Raw genomic sequence first — 27329 nt, 5'->3', positions numbered from 1 at the left:
CCAAACACCTTCCCACCCCGCTGGGAGCTTCCAGTAGGCAGAGCCATGCCAGATTTGCCTCCGAGTTCATAGCACCCAGCACAGGGCAGGCACCCTGGGGAGGCCTGATGAATAAAATGTATGAGGAAAGAAGGGATGAGTGGGTAGATGGATGGATGGGTGGGTGGGCGGATGGATCAATAGATGGATGGATGAGAGGGTAGGGGTAGATAAACGGGTGAGTGGGTGTGCGGACGGACGGATGGATAATGGGCAGATTGATGGATGGATTAGTGGGTGGGTGGATGGCAGGGTGAGGGGGTGGGCCGATGGATCAGTGGGTGAGTGGGTGGGTAGATGGGTGGATAGGTGGATGAATGGGTGAACTGATGGGTGGTTGGATGAGAGCGTGGATGGGTGGAGGGATGGATGAGTGGGTGGGGAGTAAATAGAGGGGTGAGTGGGTATGTGGATAGATGGGTGGACGGATGAGTGGGTAGATGGGTGAGTAGATGGGCAGATGAATCAATGGATGAATAGACAGATGGAGGAGTGGGTGAGTGGGTGGGTGGATAGATGTGAATGGAGGGAGCAGTGGACGGATGGGTAGACGAATGGATTGATGGAAGAATGGGTAGATGGGTGGATGATGGATGGACCTAGGGCAGAGCCAGCTGCTCACACTTGGCTTGTCCTGACTCAGTGGACGGCAGAGAGGCCCCTGGGGTAGCTGAGCAGGTAGCTGGAGTCTTCTCTGCGGAGAGCCTCACATGATTTGGGGGGAATACTTGAGCTGAATCTTGCATGGGTGGCGGGAGACAGAGCCCATGGTCGCCGGCTGGGGCCACCCTTCCCAATGGGAAAGCTCACGGGCGTTAGCAGTTAGGCCTGCTTTCAGCCTCTTCCACCAACGCGGAGCCCCACCATGCTCGGCCCCACCCAGCCTGAGCAGGAGGGCCACACTGTCCTCTAGGGGGAGACAGCCCTCTCAGGAACAGCTCAAGCCTGGCCCCACGCAAAGGGCTCTGGGAAGCGAGGCCCTGGTGGGCTGGGCAGGCTGGGCAGGCTGGGCTCGCTGGGCTGGGCCCTGCTGGCCCCTGTGCCACGAGGACCCTGACACACCCTAAACGCATGTTCACGGTTTAGGACGAAAGGAATGGCTACCGGTTATTTTAAATATCCAAATAGAAGAGACATAGCCCCCACAGGAAGCCAGAGCCCCACCGCCCCGGCCTGGGGCCCGCCGCCCAGTTGGAGGCGGGCAAACAGGAATATTTTTTCCCCCGTATCTCTTGGCAATCTGCTCCTTTTCTTTATCGGTGGTTCTGGAATGTCTCGCCGCGGGGCACCTGCGCACCCACCTCCTTCTCGGGCTCATCCCCAGTCGCTGTGGGGACAGGAGGCAAGGCCGCTCTCCCCTGGGGCCTGCCCGCCCGCTGTGTCTGGGACCAGCCTGCGGCCTGAGCACAGGCCGTTCTCTGCCTTCTCCTGACCCCTCCCGCCTGCTCTCGCCTCCTGGTGGTGCCAACTCCAGCTCCACCTACCGACTCAGCCCAGGGTTCAGGTGAGGGCACACCGCCCCCCTCTGGCCACGGCCCCCGGGTGCGTCCTCACACCGTCAGCCAGGGGCAGCTCGCTCATCCGGCCGGCCGTGCTCCGTGCCCCTAGAGAGGGCGCAGCCGGCTGGCTCCCCGGGGCCCGCGCCAGCCCAGCGCTGCCCCGAGGGTGGGCTCTGTGAGGCCTGCCTGTATCAGGGACAACTAAACTGCCCAGCGAGCGTGCTGTGTCTGTGACAGTTGGCTAAACTCTTTCTGCTGCACCCTCCTGTCCTGACTAGGCCTGATCCAAGCTGGGGACCTCCCCTTAGGTGCTCTCGCCAGTCTGGGACTCGCCCAGGCAGGCCCCCCCCCTTAGTTCTATTTTTAGACTGGAAGCATTGGCCAAGTGCTTGTTTATGTCGTAGCCCATCTTGGGTTTCTGGGCATCTCATCTGGCCGAGCTGGCCTCCCCTCGGCCTCCCGGCCCACCGCAGGCCGCGTGGGCTCCGAATAGCACGGAGCACAGGGAAGGGGTGCCCTCAGCACACCTGGGCAGGTAGCCCTGGGGAAACTGGCCTTCCCAGCTGAAGGAAGATGTAAGAAACCCACCCGGCATGGCGGCAAGTTTGGGGTTGACTGAATTCAATAGAGAGAAGGGAATTTCTCAAAATCTACATGACGAGAGGCCTCTGGGCACCGTGGGCTGGGAGCTGAGGAGCCACCAGGACAGCGGGGGACTGTCCCCAGGCGGCCCCAGGCCCTCCATCTCTGAGGCCCAGAGCAGACTCACTCAGTGGAGAGGCCAGATCACTCCAGGGTGGACTTGACGAGACGCCAAAGAGACACCCGCACAGCAAACAGCTCTTCACCGGGACAGAGAGGTGTCGGGCCGAGCCGGCTCTGGTCAAGGCCAGGCCGCAGGGCAGCAGCTGCTCCCCAGCTCCTCACCACAAAGCCCCCCACCTGCCCGCGCCGGCATCTTTAGCCGCTGTTAGAGGACCTTCCGGGGCCCGGATTCTCCGTCACTGGTCCAGAGGGTGGAATATGCCCTTCGGAAAACCATCAGTACGTCAGCTGATTAATTAACTCTTTTTTAAAGTTGAGGTGATGTTGGTTTATAACATTATAGAAATTGTATTTTGTTTCCTGCAAAGGCGTTGACAGCCAAAAGCTGAGAGCCAGAGTACCTTGCTCTGGCATGGCAGGCCCCTGGCCGCCCGTGCACTGCCCTCTGCACCGCCCAACTCCCCGGGGCCACACAGCGGGTCTTCGGCCTGCCCACCATCCACCCTGAGCTGCCCACTCACCCTGAGCGCCAGCCTGGCCCCCCCATCCAGGTCCAAACAGCCCCTTCACTGAACTCAACAGGTTACAGGGTGGACAAGAAAACACAGGAACTTTCTTTTCCTGCCAGTGTTCCTAATTTTCCACGCCGAGCCTAATCTTCCGTAAGACATTACAAAAGCTGCACAAAGCACAAACTCCGCCCTGCACTTTTCAGTGACCTGGCGTGACCCGGGTCCCCTGTGGCACTCCCTCCCCACTTGCTGAGCTCCTGCCACCCTCTGACCTTGGAACCCTCCTGCCCCTAAGGCTGGGGCCTGAGAGGAGCCCAGGGGAGGCTCTCCTCTGGGAGGGGGGTGCCTGGCGCTCTTGAGAACCTGGGGACTCTGAGAAAGCACTCTGTGCTGTCATTTTATCCTCAGGAAATGAGCCAGAACAGCGGGCACGGACCCCTTGCTGATATAATAACGCAAACTTGCAGATGTGGCACTTCACGCACTTGGCAGTGACTTTATTATTTCCCTCTGGGAGCCCGTGGAGCTCAGGGAGGAGGGTCTACCTCGCTCCCACACTGGGCACGGAGCAGCGCTCCGTCACTCTCTGCGTGCCAGCTGGGTGACCGTCTCCCACAGCCCAGAGATGCAGGACCCCTCAGCAAGAGGTTTTAAGGAGAAATGTGGCTTCACAGCTTAGTAACCCAGCAGCGCGCCCACGTGACCCTGCCTGCTCTAGTGCCTGCCCTCGCCCCTTCCTCCCTGGCCCAGAGGCCACCCTGCACTGTTCCCCACAGACTGGTCCCTTGTCCCCAAACCCAACAAGCCCCAGCCTGAACACTGGATCCCTCCGCACCAGCCCCACCTCTAATTTCCAGCTAAGCTGCTCTGCAGGGTCCCCCTGCTACCTGCCCTGACCCCTCCCCTGGACCCCTGCAGGGACTGCCCCAGGGGACCTCCCTCCAAGGAGCTTCCCAGAGCTCAGCTATCCAGCACCTGCTGTGGCCCAGGCAGCGGGGCCCCCTCCCAAGGGCCCCAGAGAGTCGGACGGTCCCACGTGGGGCAGAGGTGCAGTGGCCACCGGAGCCAGAAGGTGTCTTCAGACCGAAAGACAAAGCAGGCAACTCCATCGAATACGGATAGGATTTATTACAGGGCGACTCACGGACGTGTGGGAAGACGGGGCCAGAGTGGAACTGACCGCCGGCGACCCTGCATGGGCGCTTCTTCACTACCAGCCCCCCGCACAGTGCTGCTGTTACAGGGCAGCTCAGGTCCTGGTGACTGACCGCACAAAGGGACAAAGAATGCAGTGGTGCCAGGGGCCATACACCTCCTCCCGGTCTTGTGAGATGATTGCTCACAACTGACGCTAATACCAGCTTGATGTTTATCTTGGTTGTCATACCATCCAGTTGGTATGGACAAAAGCACTCATGTCCACATTTTAAGGAACACGGGTAATCATCAACTAGGAGGCTTTGAGGAGCTCCCTGAGGACAGTGAGGTGGTCAGAGGTCACAGCTGCAACTTCAGCCCGGGACGCGTAAATGGCGTTGGTTTTGTTCCCATCTACATCTACCTGTACAAGGGCCCGTGCAAACTGCCCCAGCAGGACAGTAAAAGCACATGCATTGTTTAACTGTTTCATAATAGTTTGACTTATTGCAAGGTTAAGACACTTGACTTCCTCTCAAACCTCCAAACACAGGAAAGAACGCCACAGGCCATGGCGCTTGACCTCCTCGGGCCTGGGGCACCCAGGGGCACTGCTTTCTAGAGGTGAGTCACCTGGATACAGGCTGCCCAGCTCAATGCTCACGGTCCGGAGGCCTTCAGCCACCTGAGGATCCCCACGGTCAACTCCTGCCATCTGGAGTCTACGCTTCCTCTGCGGCCCCTGTACTACTGCTTCTGCGGCTCATTGGCCACTCTTCCACCCTCTTTCTCCCTGGCCTCCCTGAGGCCTGGCGCTGGGTCAGAGGGGCTGGCGATATTCAAACCCAGGCCTCCAGACCCCTAATTCAGGGCCCACCAGCCATCACGAGCACTGGACTAGGAGTCAGCAGACCTGGGTTTGGGTCTCTTCTTAATGTCTGTGCTATTTAAACTCCAAGAAGAAGAAACAAAAACCGCATTGATGGTTGGGTTCCCGGCGGCCCCTGTATCACTGTGCTTCACTGCTCACATATGCCTAATGTGTATCCTCTAGTACCAAACAGAGATCATCTTTAAGGCCTCTCTATGGGGTATAGCCATTGTCGTCTCCGCCCTGATATCAGAACCGGTAAAATGAGAGTTAAAAGGCTCTGTGCTCTGCAACCCGGAAACTCCGCAGTGTGATCCTGACCGCAGCCGGGTGAAGGAAGTTGGCCCCGGCTTGGCTGTTATTTGACTCTCCCTGTGAAGGAGAAAGGTCCCAGCCAAGCTTCAGCCCCAACCGGCCAGTCCGGACTACATGGGGCGCTGGGGAAGGGGGGTGGGGAAAGTCTCTGTGCAGGACAGTCCCCAGGAACCAGGCAGTGAGCCCAGTCTCGAGGACTCTCGGGGTGCGGGTGGTGGCTGTGGATTTGGTGCCCACTTACTCCTTCCTCCCACCGCCCAGCTACCCGCGGTGCCCGAAGTCGAGCGCGCTCCCTGAGCCGCCGTCCGGCTCCCGCCTCCTCCGGCCGCGCCGCGTCCTGGCCGCCGCGGAGAGACGCGCTGCGACCTGGCCTGCTCCGCCCCGCAGCTCTCGGCCCCGTGCAGGACCCTCCCCGCTCCCTAGCCATCAGAGGCTCCCGCAGTCCGCGGGCAGGTGCACGACTCCGAGGACCTGGCCGCGCCCTTCGCCCCGCGCCCCCGGCCCCCTTCCTTTTTCAGGTTCTCTCTCCGCCGCCCGAAACGGCGGAGCGCTCAGACCCCGAGACCCCGCGTGGTGGGCCGGGCATCCAGAAGCCCCAGGCCCACCGCACTGCGAGCGCGCCGGCGGGAGAGCGAAGGCGCCCGAGGGTGCGATTCGCCGCCGGAAGAGAATCGCAACTTAGTTGCGTCTGCGCCCGTAGGCCAGAACGGTCCTGGCGCTCCGCGTCCGTTATCGCTGCAGTGTCCCCGCTATACAGGCGAGGACGCGGCTGCTCAGCGGCGGAGTAGGGATCGGAATCCAGGTCCCAGGTTCCTGGTCCCAGCCCAAAGCAAGCGCACTCCACGCCCCTCCCAGCCGACACGCTGGAGGTTCTCGGGCCGCGCAGGCCGCGTCTGGGGTGTGGGGTCCCGAGTCCCGCTTCGGCGCGCACCCGGACTATCGCCTGCCGCGAGCGGCGCGCGGGCGGGCGCACGAAGCACACTCTTTGTCTGCAGCGCCCCTGAGCCTCCCCCGCCCGTCCTCTCTCGACGTCCCCCCGCGCCCCGCCCTCCCCGGGCACGCCCAGCCAATGAGGAGCGGCGGCGGCGCGCAGGCACCGGGGCGTTGTCCGCGCCTCGCCCGCCCATTGGCTGCGCTCCGCGCCCCGCCCGAGGCCGCTGGCCGGCCCGAGGGGCGGGACGCAAGGCCCGAAGTGAGGGACCACTGGCTGCAGGAGGACCGCCTCGAGGGCTCGGGAGCCGGCCGGCGAGGAGGCTACGCCAGGTGGGGAGTCGTTCGCCGAGCCGCCGCCCCCCGCCCCGGGTCTGACCGGGGCTCTGCGCCAGGAGGCGGCGGCCAGACCGAGCTCCAGCCCAGCGAGCCGGAGGTCTCTCGACGGCCACCAGCCCAGCAAAGGCCCGGAGGAGAAGGACGTGGAGGAAGGACGGCCAGCCCCGCAATGGCGCTCGACTTCCTGGCTGGATGCGCAGGGGGTAAGGAGGCGGGCGGAATGTGCGCGGGGCTCCTGATCTCGGGCGCCGGAGCCAGGCGTCCGGGATGCGAGGCCGGCCCACCTGCGAGCGCGCGGCCCGGCACTCGCCCTCTGCCCGGGGTCTCCTCGTCTCTCGGGGCCTCGTGGGCGTGAATAGACACCAGGCCCGAGGTTGCCTAGGGTACTGTCCACGAGGGCAAGTGTTTTTTTAAGTCCCTCGAGACACGTTCGGACGGGAGGTCTGGGGCCCCGGACCGGCACTGTGATTTGGCGGAGGCGGGGACAGGCGGGAAGGTGCCTCGCCGCTCCTTGCGCCCTCCTCTCCCGAGGCCCCGGGCGCCTGTCCCTCACCCCTTCCCCCTCCCCCCATCCCACCCGGAGCAGGGTCCCCAGCCTGAGCCCATGAAGTTTGAGGCTGGCTCCACCCCTTCCCTCCAACCTTCTAGGCGGAGCTGGGGCCTCGGGGCCGCCTGCTGTCGGGCTAGCCTGGGGGCACCGTAAGGCGCCGGCCTGCCATCCCCCTTCCTACGCCTATTAGCTGGGGGGGTGACGCCACGCGAGTGTGGGAGTGGGCCCCACACGCCCCTTAGGCTCACGGGGACGTGTCTCCGGCGGGGACACCTTCACAGAGGCCTGGCCAAGTCAGTGTCCCCTGAGTCCGTGTGCGGTCCTGGCTCTGCTTTGGCCTGACTGGGCTGGCGTGGGGCATCTGCGTGTTTGGGCCTCTTTCATTTCCCTGCTTTTACTTGGAGAGTTAATTTATTCAACAGGTATGAACTGGGGACAGGTTGAACGATCAGGAATTTGGCAATGAGTTGACGGACATGGCAGGCCCTGCCTTCTGGGCAGAGAGAGGGCCGGTTGGGTGCCCTGGGCTGGTCCAGCTCTGACCTCCCTCAAGTGCTTCTTCCAGCGCCTGCCAGCGGTGGGTGCCCCAGCCCAGAGCAGCGCCCACCGTCTGTGGCCTTCAGCTCTGGGAGAGAGGAGACTGGTGAAGCGCGTGTGCTGGGGCGAGATGTGTGGGAAGGGATTTAAAAATTTACCAGACTGTTCCCCAGTCAGGCCTCAGGAAACCGAGGACTGGAGCCTGAAAATGGGTCGAAACCCCAGAGTTTCTGGCCAATCGGTGGAGAATTTCTCCCAAGCCAGGCTCCAGAGGAGGCAGAAACGGGGGAGGGGGCCCCTGTGGACCCAGCTCTTAGCTGCCTCCACCCTCCTCCTCTGACTGCACTTTGCACACCTTTCCTTCCCTTTGGCATCAGCCTCCTCTGCTGGCCCTCCCTGGGCCCCAGCTCCACCCCCCCTCACCCCACCCCCTGGTGGTGGCTCCCAGGTTGGGAGCTGTCCAGGGGCCAACCCCCCCTCCCGGCTTCTTGGGGAATGTGGATCCCCTCCCTGGAGGGGCAGGATCCCTTCCGTTTTCCTGCAGGCATCCGGGGAGCTTGGGGTTTGGAACTGCCACCTGAAGCCAGGCCTGCTGGGAGGCCTGGCCTGACACACGTGTCTGTCACTGGGGCTCCGGCTCAGGCAGGGCCCCTTCCCAGGCAGCCTTCCCGCTGCCTCACCAGGCGCACCTGGGAGGGAGCTGGTCTAGGCCCTGGGCTCTGCACCACCCGAGCTGTGGGTGCCTCACCGGCCGCCCCCACTGTCCTGCTGGGATCCGTGCAAGCACAGCGTGGGTGGTGCCCCGCTTCCCAGCTGCGTGAGCTCTGGCCTGAACGTCCCAGGTGGATGAGGATGGAAGTGGCTGTGGGAAGGAGGGCAGAGGGCCTAGTCCCCAGGTCCCTGGGACCCTCTCCTGGTGTTACGTGACCCGGGAGAAACCTAGGCCCTGAGTAGTGGAGGGACTAGTACAGAATCGAAGCACACGCTCCTCCGACAGAGCAGGGCGGGTACTGGCCTCTCCCCTTTAGCCCAAGGGGAAGCGACCTGGCTGTTCCAGGCCCAGCCTTGGCCCCTGCAGCCTAGCCCTCCCAGGGAGGCCATCCAGGAACCACAGGCAGAGGGTGCCCCCACCCTGGAGCCCGGCCCGGTTCCTTCAGGTGTGGGCTCCCCAGTGCCTGGAGGCTCAGGGCAGGCGGTGGGGCACTTCTCCTCAGTGGCCTGGGGCCCCTCTAGATTCGGATTTACATTTTCAAGTGCGGGATGACAGTTCGCCACTCCCGTTCTGTTCGGGTGGGGCAGCTGTGCGCTCGCCCTGAGGGAGAGGCGGGGCAGGACCTTGATTGACTGCAACCTCAAGGCCTCCATTGGTGGAAGGTCCCTCAGACCCTGGGCTCTGGGTGGGGTCTCCCAGCCCGGGGCAGGACAGGCGGGCCATTCTGGGACCCCTCACACCACCTCTGTGGCCAGGTGCCTCCAGGGCGGTGGTTCCCCCTCCGGACCGGGACGGTCATGGGACGCCGGCAGCGGGCACCGGCTTCTGAGTTGGGAGAGAGGGCCCACTTCTGCTGCTGCGGCCGTGGCTTCAGGGCCGTCTTGGGAGGGCGGCCTGGGGGGGCCTCCTGGCTCTCGGGTGGCTGTGAGGGTAAAAGGAAAAGGCTTTGGGGTCACGGCCCCCCCTTGCCTGCGGATGGAAAATGCAAATGTCTGCCCTCGGAGTCCTTCCCTGGGCCCTCCCAACCCAGGCTGGTGGGTGCGGGTCTGCCCTTCCCAACCCCCCCGAGTGTGAGACAAGTCAGGGGCTGGAGGCTGGACCCTCCACCGCAGGAAGGGAGCCTCCATGACTTCCAGCACGTGCGTCCCCAGGACCCCCCAGCTTGGCCTGGCCGCAAGGGGCTTGGGGGGCTGGAGGGGCCCTAGCCAGAGGGAGGAGGGAGGCCAGTCGGTGCACCCTGGGCAAGTGCCAGGGTTCCAAATGCCCCAGATCCAAGAACAGCCCAAAAAGAGGGTTCCGGAACTAGGATTTTCAGATAAACTCAAAACACGAAATGAACACAAAGGTAGATCCCAAACGCTGGAAACGTAGCGTGTCTCCGGACCGGAAACACAGGCGGGTCTCGTGGGAAAGACAGGTCTCCTCATGCACCTGTTACCTCTAGGCATCGGGGTCTCCAGAGGAGACCGGCCTGGCGCCACGCCTGTGGCACACACGCGATGGGCAACTTTCTCTGATCAGAAACAGGCGAGATCGCAGGACGACCGGGCTGGTGGGTGCCAGGCAGGGCTGTTTCAAAGAAAAAGGACACCCCCTTGGCACCTCCGATGACATTCCTGACACAGCGGAGGCTTCCTGTCAGAGCAAACCAGTCACTGACGCAGGAGAAGAACACACTCAGGACAGAGTTCTCGTCAGCAGCCCTGGAGGCCCGGAGCCTCCTGGGATGTGGCAGCCCCTCTGGGTCTGGCCCCTGAAGCTCGTCAGACACAGAGCTGTTCCCCGATGGCCGTGCAGAAGGGGCCTCTGTGAGAGAGCTGGACTTCAGAGGGCGTTTCCCCAGGGTTACAGGGTTCGAGTCCCAGCTCCACCGTTCCTAGCTGTGAGGTGTGGACACATTGCTTCCTTGTGCCTTGGATCCTGCCTCTGTCCAATGGGCTAAGAGTCCTTTCTGTGCAGGCGTCAGCACGGAGAGGCAGGACCGGTGCGAACCGGGAGCAGCAGCAGCGGGCAGAAGCGTCCCGCGGTAGCCGCTGTCATTGCACGTCACCACTCATGGCAGCGAAGGCACTCTGGACGGACACACCGAGTTCTAGGGAGGAGAGCGTGGCAGGAACTGAGCCTCTCTGAGCCTCAGGTCCCCCCCCTGAAGTGGGGTAGCGAGGCTGCCCACGCCACGGGGATGTCCACAGTGCGCACGGCGTGCGGGGCTCTGGGACTGTATATGCGCCTTTGTCCTTCGAAGGGGGCTGAGCTGTGGCAGGGCCTGGTCCCACACGTGACCAAGCCTGGCAGCAGACTCACAGGCTGCCTCCTGGGCACCAGGCAGCCCCACGGGGGGAGGGGAGCGGTCGGCCAGCACCTGCCAGGCCCTGGGCCCCGGATGGGCATTTCCCTGGGGGCTTTGCTGGGGAAGTCGATGCTCACACCTGGGCAGGTGAGACGCGCCTCAGACACTGAGTCCTCTGTGAGCGTGGTCAGCTGGTAAGTGACGGAGAGGAAATTCACTTCCTCTCTGAGGTGTCTGGAGAAGTGCAGCGTTTCTGGGGTGCCCTGCCTGCGCTAGAAGGTGTTTGGAGCAAAGGGACAATCTTAGCGATGGCACGTGCAGCCCCCAAGGGGACACCTTCTGTTGTCAACTGCAGTGAGCAGCCGGGTAAGGGAGCGACGGCAGCTTTGAGTTGGACAGGTCCTGGTGGGACCCTGAGGAGGTCACCCACACATGCCCCCCAGCCCCGCCCCAAGGGTTGGGGCTCACGGTGGAGCCAGGCACACAGTAGGGGACTGTCTCCTGCTCGGTCCAGCAGCCCTGCGCCGTCCTCCCGGGCACTGCACCCGGCACTGCACATCTCTGGGGCGTCTGGGTGACAGGCCCTCCTCTCTTCCTCCAGGTGTGGCCGGTGTGCTGGTGGGACACCCCTTTGACACGGTCAAGGTGAGTCTCTCGTCATGGCTTCAGGGGTCAGTCCCAGGCCCTGCAGAGGGACAGACGCGGGACAGAGCCTGCGGGGTCTGGGCGGCTGGAGGCTCCGTTCCAGCGTCTGCCGTGGGGACACCTTCAAGGTCTTCCCACAGGCGCTCGAACAGAGTAGCATCCGGGTTCTGGGTGACACCCAGGGGGCGGCCGCGTGTCCTCTAAGCTGAGCGGGCCCTTCCTCTCGGGTCTATCCCTGCACCTCCCAGCGGGGGCTGAACAATGGGGCCCACCCCGGGCTCAGCCGGTGGAGACTGGGGGACTGGTTTGCCCTAGCCCAGGGCGGGGACCCCCACCGTGTTCTTGCAAAACTCCTCCAGACAGTGTCTTCAAAGAAAGAAAAGCACAGAGAGAGCAAACGTGCAGAAAAATCAAAACCTCTCCATGTGGCCCTTGAATGTGACCTGCACAGAGCAGGATGGTCACAGTCCAGACACTGAGCTGTCCCTTCCTGGGGGCAGGTGCGCCCCTGCAGGGCGGGCACCTGGTCCCTCCTCCGGAAGCTCCACCTCCCGAGAAACTGGCCAGTTCCTGGTTCAGAAACAGACACCTCAGAATGGAAACCAAGGAAAGCCACGTGCTCCTGCTGGAAAGTCCCAGCCAAGGTTTTCCCTGTTGTTGGGGTTTTACGTCCTTCCACCAGCCGAGGCAGGGCCCTACCCTGCCTGCTCCCCCCGGCGGGGTGCAGGGTGGCGGCTCTAGAAACCGGCAGGGCACACGGCCAGACCCTCGTCCACTGTGGGTGCTGACCTGGGCCCCTCCTCCATGGGTTGTGGGCCGAGGGCAGGCAAGCATGGCATCCCAGTCTGGAATGGAGGTGAACCTCCTGTCCCCTCTTTTCGGGAACCCAGGCGTCCCTTGGCCAATTAAAGGACTGGGGGCTTTGGGTCAGGTTTCCTCTGGCGGAGGAGGCAGCAGGGCCTTGCCTAACACATTGGCTCTGACCTGAAAAATGCCTGCCCCTGGGCCTGGTGCAGGGGCTGCCACACCAGCTGACTTGCTCAGTGACACGGTCCTGTCACTTTACTTCTGGGCCCAAACGTTCCCTGCACAGCGAGGGGCTGGCCGGTGCTCACTGTGTAAGCTGCGCAGGGTGGAACGCCCGTGCGGAGGGGCTGGGTTTCCTCCCGTCCCGCCGCAGGTGGATTTGGGGAGGAGGCCGCAGGGCTGGGCTCTCGGGCCGCGCAGGGGCCCCTGTGTTCCCTCCAGGCCGCCTGTCCACACGGCTGCCGGCGCTCAGCCAGCCGTGCCCCATGAGGCCGCCCGCAGCCAACAGCCAGCACAGCCTAGCTGAGCCACGGCGGTCACGCCGTGTTTACCTCTCGGGCCGTGTGCTGGAAAGGCCTCTGGGCGCTGCGTCCAGCCCAGGAGAGGCTTTGATTCTCTTCCTCAGCCCCATTTCGCAGAGGCCCCTCCGAGCTGTGATGCAACCGTCCACAGGCCCCCGCGGGGCCCTCCATCGGTCCCCGCAGGCTAGGGGCACACCTCCCGGGGCCCTGCCCCCTCGGAGCTCCTGAGCCAGCGGGTGCCCCCTGTGCACGCGGGGTGCGGGAGCCTCTGCTCCCTGGCACCTGGAGAGAGGAAGTCCACTTGGGACCTTGTCTTGGTCCTACCAGCTGTGGCCCACCAGCATCCCACCTGGCAACCCTGTCTTACTGAGCTGTTCCTTCTGATAAAGGGGGGCTACCTGCCCCCAGGGCCACCTCTGTCACTCCACGCGGGGACTGCTCTGGTCCTCCCCCCGCCGCTCCCCGGGCTCGCACTGTTGCGAGGTGCTGGGTGTGGGGCACACTCCTTAGGTTTAATTTAATGTTTTAATGGCCTTATTTTTTTACTGGCTCTTTTCCATTACAAAAGTTAAACACTCTCCTTACAAGAAAACTGGGACATGTAAAAACGCAGAAGACCCGGCAGACAAATCCGTCCTAAACTCGTGTGCTTTGTTGTCAGAACTGCCTCCACCAGCGCTGCCCTGTGGGCAGGTGATGTTTAAATGTGGTTAGTCATCACGGACACACTTTTTGGTTAGCTTTCTGTTACAAAAGTCACACGTTTTAAAAAATGTTAACCGTTATAGAGACACATAAACTAAAAAGAAAAAAAAACCACAGTCCTTCCTGTGGCCTTTCCCCCTGTTAATGATTTCTAGTGAAAAACAAATGTACACAGGCCCACGTGTATTCTTGCTTTTGCAAAAGTGGGATTTATTTCATAGTGCTGTCGTTGACATTGACATGGAACACACAGAAAAGGGCACATGTGCTCAGTGCACAAATCTGGGAACCGTGGGACAAGGAGAACACGGCCAGCCCCCAAAGCCGCTGCTGCCCCCCCACCCGGCCCCCACCCCAGCTCCACTGTCCTCACTTCTGAGGCCAGGAGTTTCATTAAAATTTGGTTTCCCTCCGTGGAACCTGGAACCAGATCCACTGTCCTCAGCCACACTGCCTTCACACAAAGGGTCTTCCTCTGTCCTCCCTCAGGGGACAGGGCAGGAATCCGGACTGGACGCTGAATGCAGCCCGCTCTCACCCGGGTGTGGCTCTCCCAGGGCAGGGAGGGGCTGGGAGGTGGGGCCCAGATGTGATGTTGAAACTTTGTGTTGCTTAACCTTGCCGGAGGTGTCCCCACCCATTGCAGAAATGTAACTTTGTCACAGGTGAGCGGAAGCCCCAGTGACCGGGTGAACCTGGTGCTTCTCTTCTCCCCGAACCAGACCCTGGGCCCGGACCCCGCCCCGCCCCACCCCACCCCCTGGAGTTCCCTCTGGGGCCCTAGCAGGGATGAGGAGGGCAGGAGGGGCACTTGGGCCTGGCCCACATCCTGTGTTGGGGGCCTGCGCAGGGCTGGTGGAGGAAAAGCATCCCCCTCTGGACCAGGGGGTCTTTATGTTGGGGTGTCCAAGCCCTGGGGGGAGCTGGGAGACTCCTGGGCTTGTGTGAGTGACCACTTCTCCAGGGGCGGGGCCATTGATCCTCAAACGAGATCCTGTCACCCAAGACATTCATACCCTCAGTTCTCGATATGACAACAACGTGAGTCCGTGGTCCGCATTTCCCACCCCATCGTGGTCCCTCAGGCAGCGAGGGCTCATCCCAGGCCCCGGGGTCAGAAACAAGGGGCATGGGCCTCTGTGGCCTGTTGTGGGACCCGTGCTGGCCTGAGCCTGGGCGGGAATGAAACTGTCCAGCCCGCAAAGACCTAGAGGTGCGCCGGGCCCTGGCCAGAGCTCAGCTGGCTGGAGCACCGCCCTGGCCCTCCAGGGCCGCAGGCGTGAGCCCCGACAGGGCCCCGCGGGCGGCGACCACTGAGTATCCAGGTAACCGGAACAGCAAGTCGATGCTTTTCTGTCTCCTTTCTCTCTAAAAATCAGTAAATTTAAAAAAAGGCACTGCGGGGTGTTAGAAAGTGTGACCCGAGGAGGGGCAGCCCTGCTTCGTGCCACCTCTGCTACCAGCCCTCGCGGTGGCGGTGGCGGTGGCAGTGGTGGTGTGGGAGCCACGGGGCAAGAGAGGCGTCCCTGCAGAGATGCCGGGACACAGAAGGGAACACGAGGCACCTCTGAGCCTTGGCTGCCCCACCTCTGAAACAGCGGCAGCTGAACCGCCCAGGCCCACGGTCGCTACACCGGAGGCCCCTGCCGCTGCCTGGTACAGGAGCCGTGGTCCTGGCAGCGGCAGTGAGTCAGGGCCAGGGAGTGTGGCTTCGCCCCGCCCCTGCGACACAGATTCCAAGTTCAGGAAAGGCTGCTCCGCTCTGCACTGTGGGGCTCACTCAGCCAGTGCAGAGATAAGCTGCCGTTCAACAAAGGAGGCTTTCACACTGAGACCTTGGGGACGGAGGGCCTGATCCCCAGGCCCCAGAGTTGCTGACATGGTCCCCAGGGAGGCGGTCAGCTGCTTTCCTGTGACTTTACTAACTCCTGGCCTCTGTCCTCACAGGGGCTGCTGGCAGTCGGGGCAGCAGCCTGAGGCACGGGGCCCCGGGGTCCACGCTGCGGGCCGGCCCCTGGCGGGGATGGGGCGGGTAGCAGGGGGCTGAGGACGGGACGCGCGGTCAGGAGCCCCATTGGCAGCGGCCCTGGCTCGCCGCCGAGACGGGGGAGGCCCCCGCAGGGGCTTGCGCACCCGTCCGCGCACTGCAGAGACAGTGGGACCGGAGGCTGGGTGTCCCACGTGGGGCAGGGGTGCAGCGGCCCCCGGGACCAGAAGGGGTCTTCGGACCAAAAGACTCTGCAGGCAGCTCCGTCGGCTACAGCAGGATTTGTTACAGGGAGGCTGCCGTGGGTCGGAGCGGGAGGGGTCCCTGGTGACCCGTGCAGGTGCTGCCTCGCCACCAGGCCCCTCACTGTGCTGTTACGGCGCAGCACAGGTCCCCGCAACCGGCCGAAGAGACAAAACGCGGTGGTGCCAGGGGTCACATCCTCCCGGTGGTCTTGTGACAGCTGATGGCTTATAACTGATGCTAATACCAGCTTGATGTTTATCTCTGTTGTCATGCCATCTGGCTCAGTAATAGAAACACTCATGTCCACATTTTAAGGAATGCAGATAATCATCAACTAGGAGGCTTAGGTGAGCTCCCTGAGGACAGTGGGGATGGTCCGAGGTCACGGCAGGAAACGTCAGTCCGGGAGGTGGAGATGGCACTGATTTTGGTCAGGCCTGTCTGTCCCTACACCTCGCCTCTGCCTGTCTGAGGTCTGGGGTGGCACCCAGCAGCTCTTGGCTCACTGACACCTCCCTGAAGAGGCCCAGATCCCTGCCTCACCCCGCCCTGGGATTCCAAGGGCTGCAGAAAGCTGGCTCCCGGCCCCTGCCGGGTGGCGAGGGACCAGCCGCAGGAGCTGGGCACCCCGGGTCCCATCTGCCCCCCCCCTTTCACCAGGCCCTCTCCTTCCAGGTGCGGCTTCAGGTCCAGAGCCTGGAGAAGCCGCAGTACCAAGGGACCGTCCACTGCTTCCAGTCCATCATCAAGCAGGAGAGCGTGAGTGGCGGTGGGGGCCGGTGGGGGCCGCGCGGGCGGGGCAGGGCCCAGCTTCCAGAAGGCTGCGGCCCTACCGCGGCAGGGGCCTGCGGTGAGATCTGTACCTTGGAAATGGTTCCGATAAAGTTCTGTTCAGCCTCCCTGAACACCTGGGGTGGCCGGGCTGCGCGAGCTGCCTCGCCAGAGGCGGCACCTGACGTCTCTCTGCGCCCGCAGGTGCTGGGCCTGTACAAGGGCATGGGATCGCCGCTCATGGGGCTCACCTTCATCAACGCGCTGGTGTTCGGCGTGCAGGGCAACACCTTGCGGGCGTTGGGCTCCGACTCGCCGTGGAACCAGTTCCTGGCGGGCGCGGCGGCGGGCGCCATCCAGTGTGTCATCTGCTGCCCGATGGAGCTGGCCAAGACGCGCCTGCAGCTGCAGGACGCGAGCCCAGCGCGCACCTACCGCGGCTCCCTGGACTGCCTGGCCCAGATCTACCGGTGCGAGGGCCTGCGCGGCGTCAACCGGGGCATGGTGTCCACGCTGCTGCGCGAGACGCCCAGCTTCGGCGTCTACTTCCTCACCTACGACGTGGTGACGCGCGCCCTGGGCTGCGAGCCGGGCGACCGGCTGCTGGTGCCCAAGCTGCTGCTGGCGGGCGGCACGTCGGGCATCATGTCCTGGCTCTCCACCTACCCCATGGACGTGGTCAAGTCGCGGCTGCAGGCCGACGGGCTGCGGGGTGCCCCACGCTACGAGGGCATCCTCGACTGCATGCGCCAGAGTTACCGCGCCGAGGGCTGGCGCGTCTTCACGCGCGGGCTGACCTCCACGCTGCTGCGTGCCTTCCCCGTCAACGCCGCCACCTTCGCCACCGTCACCATCGTGCTCACCTACGCGCGAGGTGAGGAGGCCCAGCCCGAGGGCGAGGCCGTGCCTGCCGCCTCAGCGGGGCCTGCGCTGGCTCAGCCCTCCAGCCTGTGACGCCCACCCCGTCGCGTGGGGCGTGGCCTCCCCGCGGCTCTATTTCAGAAACCTAACCTGGAAGTAAACTGCACCCCCTCCGCCCACCGCCCGGCCCGGACACCCTGGGCCTGGGCCCCTGAGCTGGGCTTCCGTAGTTGTGACCTTGGCGGGCTCATTGTCAGCTGTGCAGCGCGGTCCTCACACCCGCGCTGTGTGGTCAGGATGCGCGGGGCTGAGACCTCGGCGCCGCTCCGGAGGGGCGGGGTGGGAGACCGTCCAGCGCTCCTCCCCTAGGCTGCCGTCCGCCCACCCCCGCCGCAGGCTCTCCATGGCCCACGGAGGCTGCACACACTCCCGCCGGCAGAGCTCCCGCGCACTCTGCGGCCACCCGTCCAGTCTCTGCGGTGGGGACGGAGTCCTCTGCCGCCGCACCCCAGCTTCTCCGCGTGGCAGTGCCGGGAATACTCACCCCGTTACTGCCACTGCCGTGGAGGGCGACCTGGGGTCCCCCCAGGAAACCATGGGGTTGGCTGGAGGCTCTGTGTCCTCCAGGGGGTAGGGGTTGGGGAGCAGGAAAGGCCAACGGGAGGAGATCTCAATAGTCCAATACAGCTGCGGCCAAGGACATCTCTGAGCCTCAGCTGCCCATCTGTGAAATGGGGACACAGCTGCTCTCTGGAGCTCTGGCCCACTGCCTCCAGCCCAGCCAAGCTTCCCAAAGGTGTGCAGAGTGGTCAGCAGAGACAGGACAGGCCCTCCCCAGCAGGTGGTGTCTTCCCGGTCAAGCCCCTCAGTGCCTGCTGGGCACAGGTGTGGCCAGTCGGGCCCCTCCAGACAGAGGGGGCCTCCTTTGCCCCGAGTGGGGCCCAGCATCTTCAGCAAGGTGACAGGCCCTCCCCGGATGCCACGGTGGCTGAGGAGAACTACACTCCCGCCCTGTACACGGGGTGTCGTCGTACAGACCCCACCGAGAGAATAAAGTATTCTTTGTTTTTTAAGAGGGCTGGGCTTCGTCTGTGTATCGTAGAAGGGGCTTCATTGCATGCGGCTCCCAGAGTTGGGCGGCTCGGTGGCCTGTGTCCTGGGGTGCGTTTGGGCCCATCTAGACCCTCCGTTTCCTCGTTCGCTGCATGGGGCTGATGGAGGCGCAAGGACGGCGCGTGCAGAGCTCAGATGTGCTGGACGAGGCTGTGGTGTCTGGCAGGTGCCTGGTCACCCCAGCAACAGGCGGCCTGGTCCCTGCTCGTCTGCTGCTGACAGGGCTGAGAGCTCCCCGGGAGCCCCCAGCTGTGGTGAGGGTGCTGAGAGGGGCGCCAACTGAAGGGAGAAAAGTCCTCGCAGAAGAGGGCAGACGGGCCAGTCTTTCAGAGGTTAGACCTAACGCAGCCCGAGAGGCCCCGGAGGGCTTCCTGGAGGTGGCCCTTCCCTTCCTAGCTGCCCAGCCGAAAAGCCCCACCTACCTGCCGGCTGGGGCCCGCGAGAGAGCCCCCAGACCTCCCTCCAAGAGGGGAGCCAGCTGTCCTTTGCCTCCACGCCCCATTTACTCCCAGCCTCAGCTTGTGATGTTGAGCTTGTCTGCAGTTTCCAGGGACAGGAGGCCAGGTGGTGACCATGAGACATGTCACAGGCCCCAGCAGTCCCCTCCCTAGAGTCCCAGGCAGCAGCTCCTTCCCCCGAGGTCCCTGGCCTCTCTCTCTCCCTTCTCTTTCCTCTGAAAGAACCCAGGCAAAGGCTAAAAACCAGGGTCCCCTGCTCCCACCCCAAGAGCTGGTGGTTAAACATTATTACCAACCAGTCGGGCAGGAGGGGGGATTGGGGGAGGTGTGGGGTTTTTATCCATTTATTTCTCCCTGATTTAAATTGATATTTATCCCATTTAGGGTAAGTAATATATTCATGTGGTAAGAAAACAAAAACACAAACAGAGCCCAGGCTGTGCAGTGAGCAGGGAAATCTGGTCCCTACCTCCTCCCTGGCCAACCCGCCGCTCCCTGGAGCCCAGCATGGTCTCCAGTTCCCGGGACATCCCAGCACGTCCTGGGTGAGTCGCAGCGCGTGGGAGCAAGCCCACTGCCCACAGAGTGTGGTCTGGGTGCTGTTTTTTTCATTATTGTCTTGGAGCCGAGGGCTACACCAACAGACGTTTCTTCTTTCGAAGGTCTGGAAGGTTGGAAACCTGAAATCTAGTGTCACAGTGTCCTCCGGGAGGCTCTGAGGGAGGACCTTCCCTTGCCTCTTCCAGCGCCTGGAGGTGCCTTGTAAGCATGTTGCTTACTCCCCGCCTCCATCCTCACAAGACCTTTTCCTCTGTGCATCTCTCCTAAGGAGGCCAGTCATTAGCTTAAAGGGCCACACTATTCCAGTATGATCTCATTGTAACTAATTACATCTGCAAGAACCTGTTCCAAATAAGGGTACAGTCACGAGTCCCTGAGGGGTGTTGGCAGACTCTCCTAGGTGCCTAATAGTCTTCCTGCTTTTTCTAATAGAACCCCAGTTGGCTCTGGGCTTCAGTGTGTCCAGATAAAAATACTTTTCCTGACTCCCTTGCAGCTAGCGGTGGCCACGGGTCCCAGGTCTGGTCAGTGAGATGAAAGAAGTCAGCGGCTGGGGCTTCTGAAAAAGCTTTGTAAAAGGAACAAACACACCTTTCCCTGATGGAACGGGGACAGGATGCCTGCAGGTGCAGCAGAGAGCCAGCCCTGCGGCCTGGTAGGGCCATAGAGAACCCGCCTGGTCGGTAGAAGACCAGTTACTTCCCCCTTGTTTCATGCACTGACTGCCCCTTGGCTTCTCTGTTACCTGCAGCCAGCTGCCTCATGGCCCAGGTGAGGTGCTGGCAGGTTTCACCCACGGGAGGGACCCCACAGGTGGCTATGAGGCAAGTGGGCCACATGGGACAAGGGGAGACAGGCCAGGGAGGCTTCTGAGCCAAACGGCATCTCCCAGCCAGAAAGAGACAGCTGCCCTGGCAGGCAGGAGGGACCACTCTGGCGAATGAATGGCGACAGATGAAGCTCCTGTGGCAGTTTGAGGGAAACCTGGGGTCAGCTTTTCCCCGCGTCTCAGTGCAGGACGCCAGCCATGCAGAGGAAGTGTCTGTGGCCCTGCCCACCTGGCCCGTGCTGGCGCTGGACTGCACACCGTGACTTCACTTTTCTGTTTATCCCCGTGGACCTCAGACACAGAATGAGTGACACAGAATCCTCCGTATGACACTCCACTGGCTGGCCCAGCTTGGCCTGCTTTCGCGCACTGTCCAGTCGTTTCTCGTAAATGGAAGCCCTGGGTCCCACACCACAGTCCCCTCTGTGGACATCAGGGTCCTGTAACTGGGAAGGGGGGGAGGCAGAGGCCTGGGCCTGCGCACGCACCCTCTCTGGTCCTCCTAGCCTGTTTTGCAGCAGAGGACGCCAGTGGGGAGGGCCCTGTCCAGGGTCCAGGGTCCAGGGGCACACAGTTGGTGCTGGGGCTGCACCCCTGCCTGGGCCTGGCCATGCATCAGACGCGCCCCCTCCACCCTGCAGCAGGAGCTCCCGGGCAGCCAGGATCAGCCTGGGCGGGCTGATGGCTGAGTTCCTGTGGCTGCTGTGGCAGACACCCTGGAGTGGCCGTCCAGCGGCAGAGGGAGGGGCAGGACACTTGGACAGGTTCAGGACCCTGTGTGTCTCCCCAGGGGGAGGCAATGTCCGCTGGCACAGGCAGCGGCACTCACACGGTGAAGTTGCTCAGTGGGGAGCTGGGCCGGGAGGTGGCAGGTTTGCGGCGCGCAAGGTCCCATCCCATCCGCAGAGCGCCCTCCGCAGCTCCAAGGTGTGGCCGGCTCGTCCGCCTGTTGGGCAGGCCCGGAAAGCGACCCCTGGGCTTCCAGGGGGTTTGGGAAGCCAAGTGGGCAGGACCGATGCCAGAGAGGATTTGAGGGGGCGAGAGGCAGGCGGCCGCCACGATGCCCCCTTAAATGTTCCTGTGGAAGGCGGGGATATTCGCTGCAGTGGGGACACGCGTTGGGTTAGGAAACAGGAGGCGCGGCACGCTGGGCTGGGGGGCGTGAAGAACCTGTTTGACTAACTGAAGGAATGAACGAGTGGATAGCTGAGGGCCAAGGCTGCCAAGTACAGGGTCAGGTCAGGTTTCGCCAGAGAGCACAGGGGAAGGCAAGAACATAGCCGGTAGTGAAGCTGGGACACGACGCTGGTGGGGCTGGATGGTGACAGATGACTGGCCAAAGGCGCCGGGGTGCAGCCCCTGGGAAGCGCCAGTGGCAGTGAGAGCTGGACCCCAGGGCGGGGGCGGGGGAGTGCTGCAGGCGTCGTGAAACAAGGTCTGGGGCAGCGCGGCAGTGGCAGGCTGGAGTGGGGTTTCAACAGGACCAGGCCGCGGAGGGAGCATCCTCCAGCCCCGGCGCTGAGGTCACCGGGGGAGCTGGGTAGGGAGCGAGAGACCCAGCATTTGGATGACCGCGGTGACCGGGGTGACTGCGGCAGAGTGGGGTTGGGAGGAAGTGGGCTGAGGAAGAGGCGCCGCCCCGCGCACCACCCTCTGTGGCTGGAGGACGAGAGAAAGCAGCAGCCCGGCTTGGAGGGCTCCTGGGTCCTCCTTCCCAACCCGCACCAGCTCCCGGCTCCATCTCGGGCAGGAGAGTGGTCGGGCCACCCCGCGCCCTGGTCCAGGGGTGCACTTGGAGGCCCTCAGCCCAGGCCTGGCTCAGGTGGCCCCTCCTGCAAGATCTCCCATCAGATCCTACAAGGGCGCCACGCCTGCCTCCCCCACCCCCCTCACCTGGGGACCAGCCCGCCCCTCCCCGCACCGCCAGCTTCCGCGGGGGGGGGGCGGGGGGGGGGGCGGGGAATGAAACTCCTGACTGGCCCAAGGTCATTGCCCTTAGGTGCGGCCCAATCCCGAGGCCTTTTTACCCTGGCTGTCTTCCCCGCGTCCCGCCCCCCCCCCAGCACACGTGTCCATTTCCCCCTGGCACGCCCGGGGCTTGGCAGCTGGCGGCCCCCGCAGGTGCCGGAGGACGGATGAATGACACCTTCCCTCGACCTTGTGGGTCCCCACGCTGGGCGGAGGGTGTGCACGTCGGGCACGGGTGGCTGTAGGCGCCAAGGTGCAGCGCCCCCCACCGCCCCGGGCTCAGGAGACAGCCTGGCGCCCATCACCAGGCATCTTGGCTTCCGTGCCCGAGGCGCATGCGCAGGCCCCACCCGCCCTGGCGCGAGAGGCCGCGGCACAGCGCCCCCGAGTTGTGGGAGGGGGAGCTGCACGCATTGGTGCCAGCCCGGTCGGGGGTCGAAGGCTGGAGCCGCAGGACAAACCCAGTAACCCTCAGGCGGGGTGGCCTGGGCGCCGAGAGGAGAGGCAGGGGAGGACAGGCAGGGGAGGACGGGCAGGCCGTCACCAGGGTCTAGAGAGGGCTCTGTGCCTCTGCCCCTCCCCGCCTCCCCCGTGCAGGGCTCCTGGGACACGTTGCAGAAAAGAGCCCGGCCAAAGCCTCGCCCGCGCCCCGCCCCCCAGCGCCCCGCCCCCGCGGCGCTTACCCGGCTTCTCTACTCTCCCCTTGTCTTCCCGCATCTGCTTGGCCTCCGGGACCCGCAATTTCCGTTAGCACCTCCGCTGCCAGACCTCCCGGGTGCTGGCGGAGTGCGCCACCCGGGGAGCTCGGGAGGCGAAGGGCTGCGAGGGGGACCGGCGAGAAGAGCAGGCCGAGCTGCGCCCGGCTTTGTCGGACGCGGGGAGCCCACGCTGGGACGCAGTTAGGAGGCTGCCGGCCGGTGGTGTCCATGGGGCTGCTCCATGACCACGGCCTGGGGCTTCTCTGGGGCCGGGGGCGAGGACGGGGGGTGGGTGCGGCGGCGTGTGAGTTCAGGCCGGGGCGCCGGTGGCCGCGAAGAGCAGCCACCTGGCCTTCCAACCGTCCTGGCCTTCACCGAGGACCCTCCTCCACGGCATGGGCAAGGCGACTGCCCCTCCACGGGTGGTTTGTAGAAGAAAACGAGGTGGTGTTCACGAGGCCCAGCATGGTCCCCCACATACGGTACAGCAAGGTGGAGATGCTGGCAAGTGCAAACGAGGGAGAAGGGGCAGTGGGTTGGCTATGGGGGGAGGGGCGCCCATAAAGAGGCGTTCCGACCTTCTCCTCTGTCCCAGTGGCTGTTCTCTGGCTCTCGGTGTTCTATTTTATCGAGCGTTTTAAGGTTTTCTTACTCATGCTCCCAGAACTAACACTTGGGGTCAAGGATTTGCTCTCTGCAAAGTGGGTGAATTTCTCAACACTCCTTCAGCCCATCGCTGGTCTAGCTCGGAGGAGCCTGAGAGGTTGCATGAAGGGCGCGTTCCTCGCCGGAGAGCGCGAACCCGGAGCCCCACGCCTGGGCCCCGCAGGCCGAGAGGATCCGCCCTGCGAGCGCAGGCGCCGGGCCAGACAGGGACCTGAGGCCAGGGGTTCTGCGGGAGGGGACTCGGGAAGAGGCCGCGTAGAGGCTTGAGGAACAAACCACCACCACAGGCGTTAAAAAGCTTAACATTATGCGTTTATTATATTTTATAGAACCATGTTACACATGCTTGGTGCTTCAACTGAGTTATCATTAAATGTTTTTCTGGATGCAAAGACATCTTGCTTGATGCGGATGCCTTAAATGCGATAATACTTCTGCATCTATGACCTATGAGCTAAGGAAAAACCAAGGACAATTCCAGAAATGGCAAAGAACATGTAAGAAAAAGATGTACATGAGACGCAATGCTGAGTCCTTGAGCCAGGGCCTACAGAGGTTACCAGAGTGTAAAAACATAATTGTTCTATGAAAACCATCTGACCAACCACCACCTGTAGATAATAAGAGCCTCATGCGTCACGGATGCGGTAGGACAAGGTTTGGTATCGTCGCCGGTTCCCCTCCAGTGTATGCAGACACCCTGCAGCACCCCCCCCACCCCCCGCGGAGGTGGAGCAGCCAACAGAACACAGCACAGCAGCGGGTCCCTCCCCGCGGCACCCCAGTGTTGTTTCTTATGGCGTCTGAGTGTCTTTAATGAAAAGCAGTCAATTTTATAAAACCTGCCACTTTGTGGAAAATCAATCATTGTGCCTGAAGATGAATGTGATAGTGCCACCCACCCTCTGCTGCCTCCCACACTGCTGGCCGGCAATGTGGGGCTGGGACACCAGCCCGCGGGGAGTTCGATTCGCCCGCTGACCTAATGCCAGTGTTCCACGTTCCCTTCCGGTTTTTAAAAGGGGAGTGGAGTAAGTGTGCACTCCGTCCTGCCCAGCAAGCCTCGACCCCGCCCCAGCTTCAGCCTCCTCTCTGCGCTCTGCAGACTCAGGCCTGCAGGGGACCTGCACGCGCGCGGGGCCCTGCCTCTCCTGTCTGAGGCCGCTGCTCTGAAGGGCCTGCACGGCACCCTGTTCAAGCAGCCAGGACCCGAACACAGCCTAAGCAGGAACAGTCCAATCAATCAAGGGCCTGTTCGGGTGCAGGAGACTAACCAGCCACTCAAGCAAAGCCTCCGCACAAGCAAGCAGTGCGTCCTGCAATGCTGGGGGGCAGGCTGCGGGTACCCTGTTGAGCTGCGAGGGGCAGGGCCGGGAGTGCTGGCTCCCTCTGCCCCTACGTTAGATAGTTCAGATGCAGCGAATGCACCTGCTAGGACCTGCTGGGCCTCACCCCCGACAGGGTGCCCGCATGAGTGCAGTGCGGGTCCAGGGCCATCCAGCAACAGGCGGTGGGGCAGCTCCAGCGGCCAGCGGGGTGGGGGTAGGGGGGATGGGGCCTTGCAGCCAGATCACGGCATTAAGTGTGTGCCTGTCGGCAGCTGCTGCTCTCACTGCCGTTCTGCCCTCTGGGATCCTTGTTCTTGCTGGCGGTCAGATGCAGAGAAAAAAGGAGCTCAGCGAGTTCAAGGTTAACACCATGGCCTTCCAAACCATGCTGATCCCAGGCGAGAGTCAGACACAAGTGACCAATTCTCTCTACCTGTAATGGGCGTCGGATGATCAGATTTCCAACTGAAAAACTTTTAGAGGGCCAGGTTTCCCTGTGCCACAGATTCTGAGATAAGTTACAACAGGTGAGTTCACTGAGCCGGCTGGGCGGGGGCAGCAGCAAAGCCCTCCGTCCGCCCTCCCCAGCGCCCTCCCCAGCGGCCGATCTGAGTGTCTCTGTGGGCTGCACGCTGGGGGGACTGGGCCCATCTGTTTGTGAAGAAACAAACTAGGCCTCTTGGAAACACTGGCAGGCATGGGGCTTCCTATTCTGCCAAACGGTTTTACTTGACTCAAATTTAGCAAATTAAGTGACATTTAAAAGAACTGCACGTGAAAACCAGATAGAAAAAAAATCTTTTGATTTTCCCCAAATCCTCAGGCCTTGAATATGGGCACAGCACACAAACACCATATGAAACCAACAGCGTGAGTTCAATGTCACCTTGGAAAATAAATGTCACTCTGTGGTGACAGTTCTTTATACAAATATTATGCTTCCCCCCCCAACCCCACTACCAAAAGGGGAAAATAATAAATTCAAAAATAGAAAACAACATCTTATTAAATGTAAACTTATCCTCTGGGCTTTTATATTACATATCCTAGAAACATGCATGTATTTCAGCTCCGATATAAGAAAATAAGTCTATCAGTATTATTTATAAATCAGATTAACCCTCAAGACCACTGACTCACTGTTAGAACACCATTTTAAAGTTTTGTAAATTACACCTTTAGCAAAATTATGAGCTTCAGCCACAAGCACACTGGGTCTAGGCCACGCCCAGCGAGGACCACCTCTGCTCTCTGAACTGCCGCTCACGTTCCCGTTCCCTCACTGTTGTAAATCGAGAGTGCTGTCAACAAGGAACGTGGACGTTCCATTTTCTTCAAACCCCCCAATTCAACTCCTTTCAGAAATTAACTCTGCAGACTGAGAGAAGACACAAGAACAGAGACAGACTCTCGGGAAACGATGACTGTTCCATTCAGACAGAAAAAGGGAGAGAAGAAATGACCCAAGCCATCCCCCTAAGGGGTGAAGGCACGGCAAGGGGGACCTCCCTCCGCACAGGGGCCTGGCTCCTGCAGGCCGCGGACCACAGCGTGGCTCCCGGGTGGCCACAGCATGAGGCTGCCCTGCCGGATGCCGTGGGCAGGAGCCCCGAGGACAGTGCGTGGCCGGCTCTGGGCCGCTCACGCGACGCGGGGAGGGGAGGGCAAGTACAGGCGCCCGGGGGGCTCGGCCCCAGGTCCAGCCAGGGAAGCGCCCCCTCACGCGGGGCGCTGGGCTCCGAAGGGGACCTCGGCCAGGGCTTACCTCGCTCCTCACTGCCGGACACAGCAAAGCCTGGCTTACCCGGGGCAGCGGGCTCTTCTGATTAACTCAGTCCCACCAGACTACTCAATGGAAAACAGACTCTGAACGAATAAAAAAGTGTCTCAAGTTAAATGTTTCATCTATGATTCAGAAGGCACTTCAAAATTCCAGAGAGCCGCAGGGTCACTGTGACTGGGCCACCAGCCCTGCACAGGACCGATGGAGAAGCCGTAGAGACAGGGCTACGTTTTTGACCTGGTGGTGTCCTGGGCATCTTGTAAGGAGTTCTCTGGTATTAGCTAGTTTTTCAATTACCTGGCAGAGTCGAGCAAACAGCACAAAGACACACAGTAGGTTTGACTTCTGAACAAATGAGACTTTGCTTATTGGGGCAGTTTATAAAATACTCTCATGGGCCTGATCTCTGACTCAAAGTAAAATTCAAAAATTATAATCGTACATTTAAGAGGTCACCATGTGAGAGGTAAAGTACTCACTGAGTACAATTCTCTTACTCTAATCGCCCTGCCCGTGGGCACTCGGTATCCGTTTAGAAGCATGAAACTAAGCCGCGGGCGCCCAAGGGCCGCGGGCGCCGGCATTCCAGGGCCCCTGCCAGCTGACACCTTACCTTGAGAGCGCAGGCCAGGGCACGCCTGCCAGTCACACCTCTGCCGGGGTACTCTGAGGTAGTTCCTAACTTGGGACGCCTGTTACCTACTCTTTCAGAACTCAGTCCACGCGGGAAGTATTAGAATACCCATGAATCGCTTTATTCACAAGTCACTGGAATTGAGTGCAAAATAAAGGAGACTTGAGTTGCTTTATTTAGCTTCCAATTTCTGGGAGGCTCAAGAATTATTATTCTGGACAACAAAAAGAAATAAGACTGTGCTTACAGATC

At 62.0% G+C, this 27329-nt stretch overlaps 1 protein-coding gene across 1 annotated transcript; it reads left to right on the top strand.

Annotated features, from left to right (window-relative positions):
• Window positions 1–6333: 6333 nt before the first annotated feature.
• On the top strand, window positions 6334–18112 carry SLC25A29 (solute carrier family 25 member 29). The gene is made up of 4 exons (XM_054567718.1): window positions 6334–6610; window positions 11098–11141; window positions 16083–16166; window positions 16383–18112. The coding sequence occupies exons 1-4, from the start codon at window positions 6577–6579 to the stop codon at window positions 17130–17132; spliced, it is 912 nt and encodes a 303-aa protein (XP_054423693.1). The 5' UTR covers window positions 6334–6576; the 3' UTR covers window positions 17133–18112.
• Window positions 18113–27329: the final 9217 nt, after the last annotated feature.

Source organism: Pteronotus mesoamericanus, unplaced genomic scaffold (assembly GCF_021234165.1).
Source record: "Pteronotus mesoamericanus isolate MK-2021 breed Mesoamerican mustached bat unplaced genomic scaffold, CSHL_Meso_final contig_192, whole genome shotgun sequence".
In the NCBI taxonomy this organism is placed as follows: Eukaryota; Metazoa; Chordata; class Mammalia; order Chiroptera; family Mormoopidae; genus Pteronotus; species Pteronotus mesoamericanus.
This window is presented reverse-complemented; position numbering and strand designations above follow the sequence as displayed.

What these genes read in the sequence shown, in the direction of transcription:
- SLC25A29 (XM_054567718.1), top strand. Translation starts at nt 6,577, where the DNA reads ATGGCGCTCGACTTCCTGGCTGGATGCGCAGGGG. An exon ending in CCTGGCTGGATGCGCAGGGG is followed by an intron (nt 6,611 to 11,097) that starts GTAAGGAGGCGG and finishes CTCTTCCTCCAG; the next exon opens with GTGTGGCCGGTGTGCTGGTG. An exon ending in CCATCATCAAGCAGGAGAGC is followed by an intron (nt 16,167 to 16,382) that starts GTGAGTGGCGGT and finishes CTGCGCCCGCAG; the next exon opens with GTGCTGGGCCTGTACAAGGG.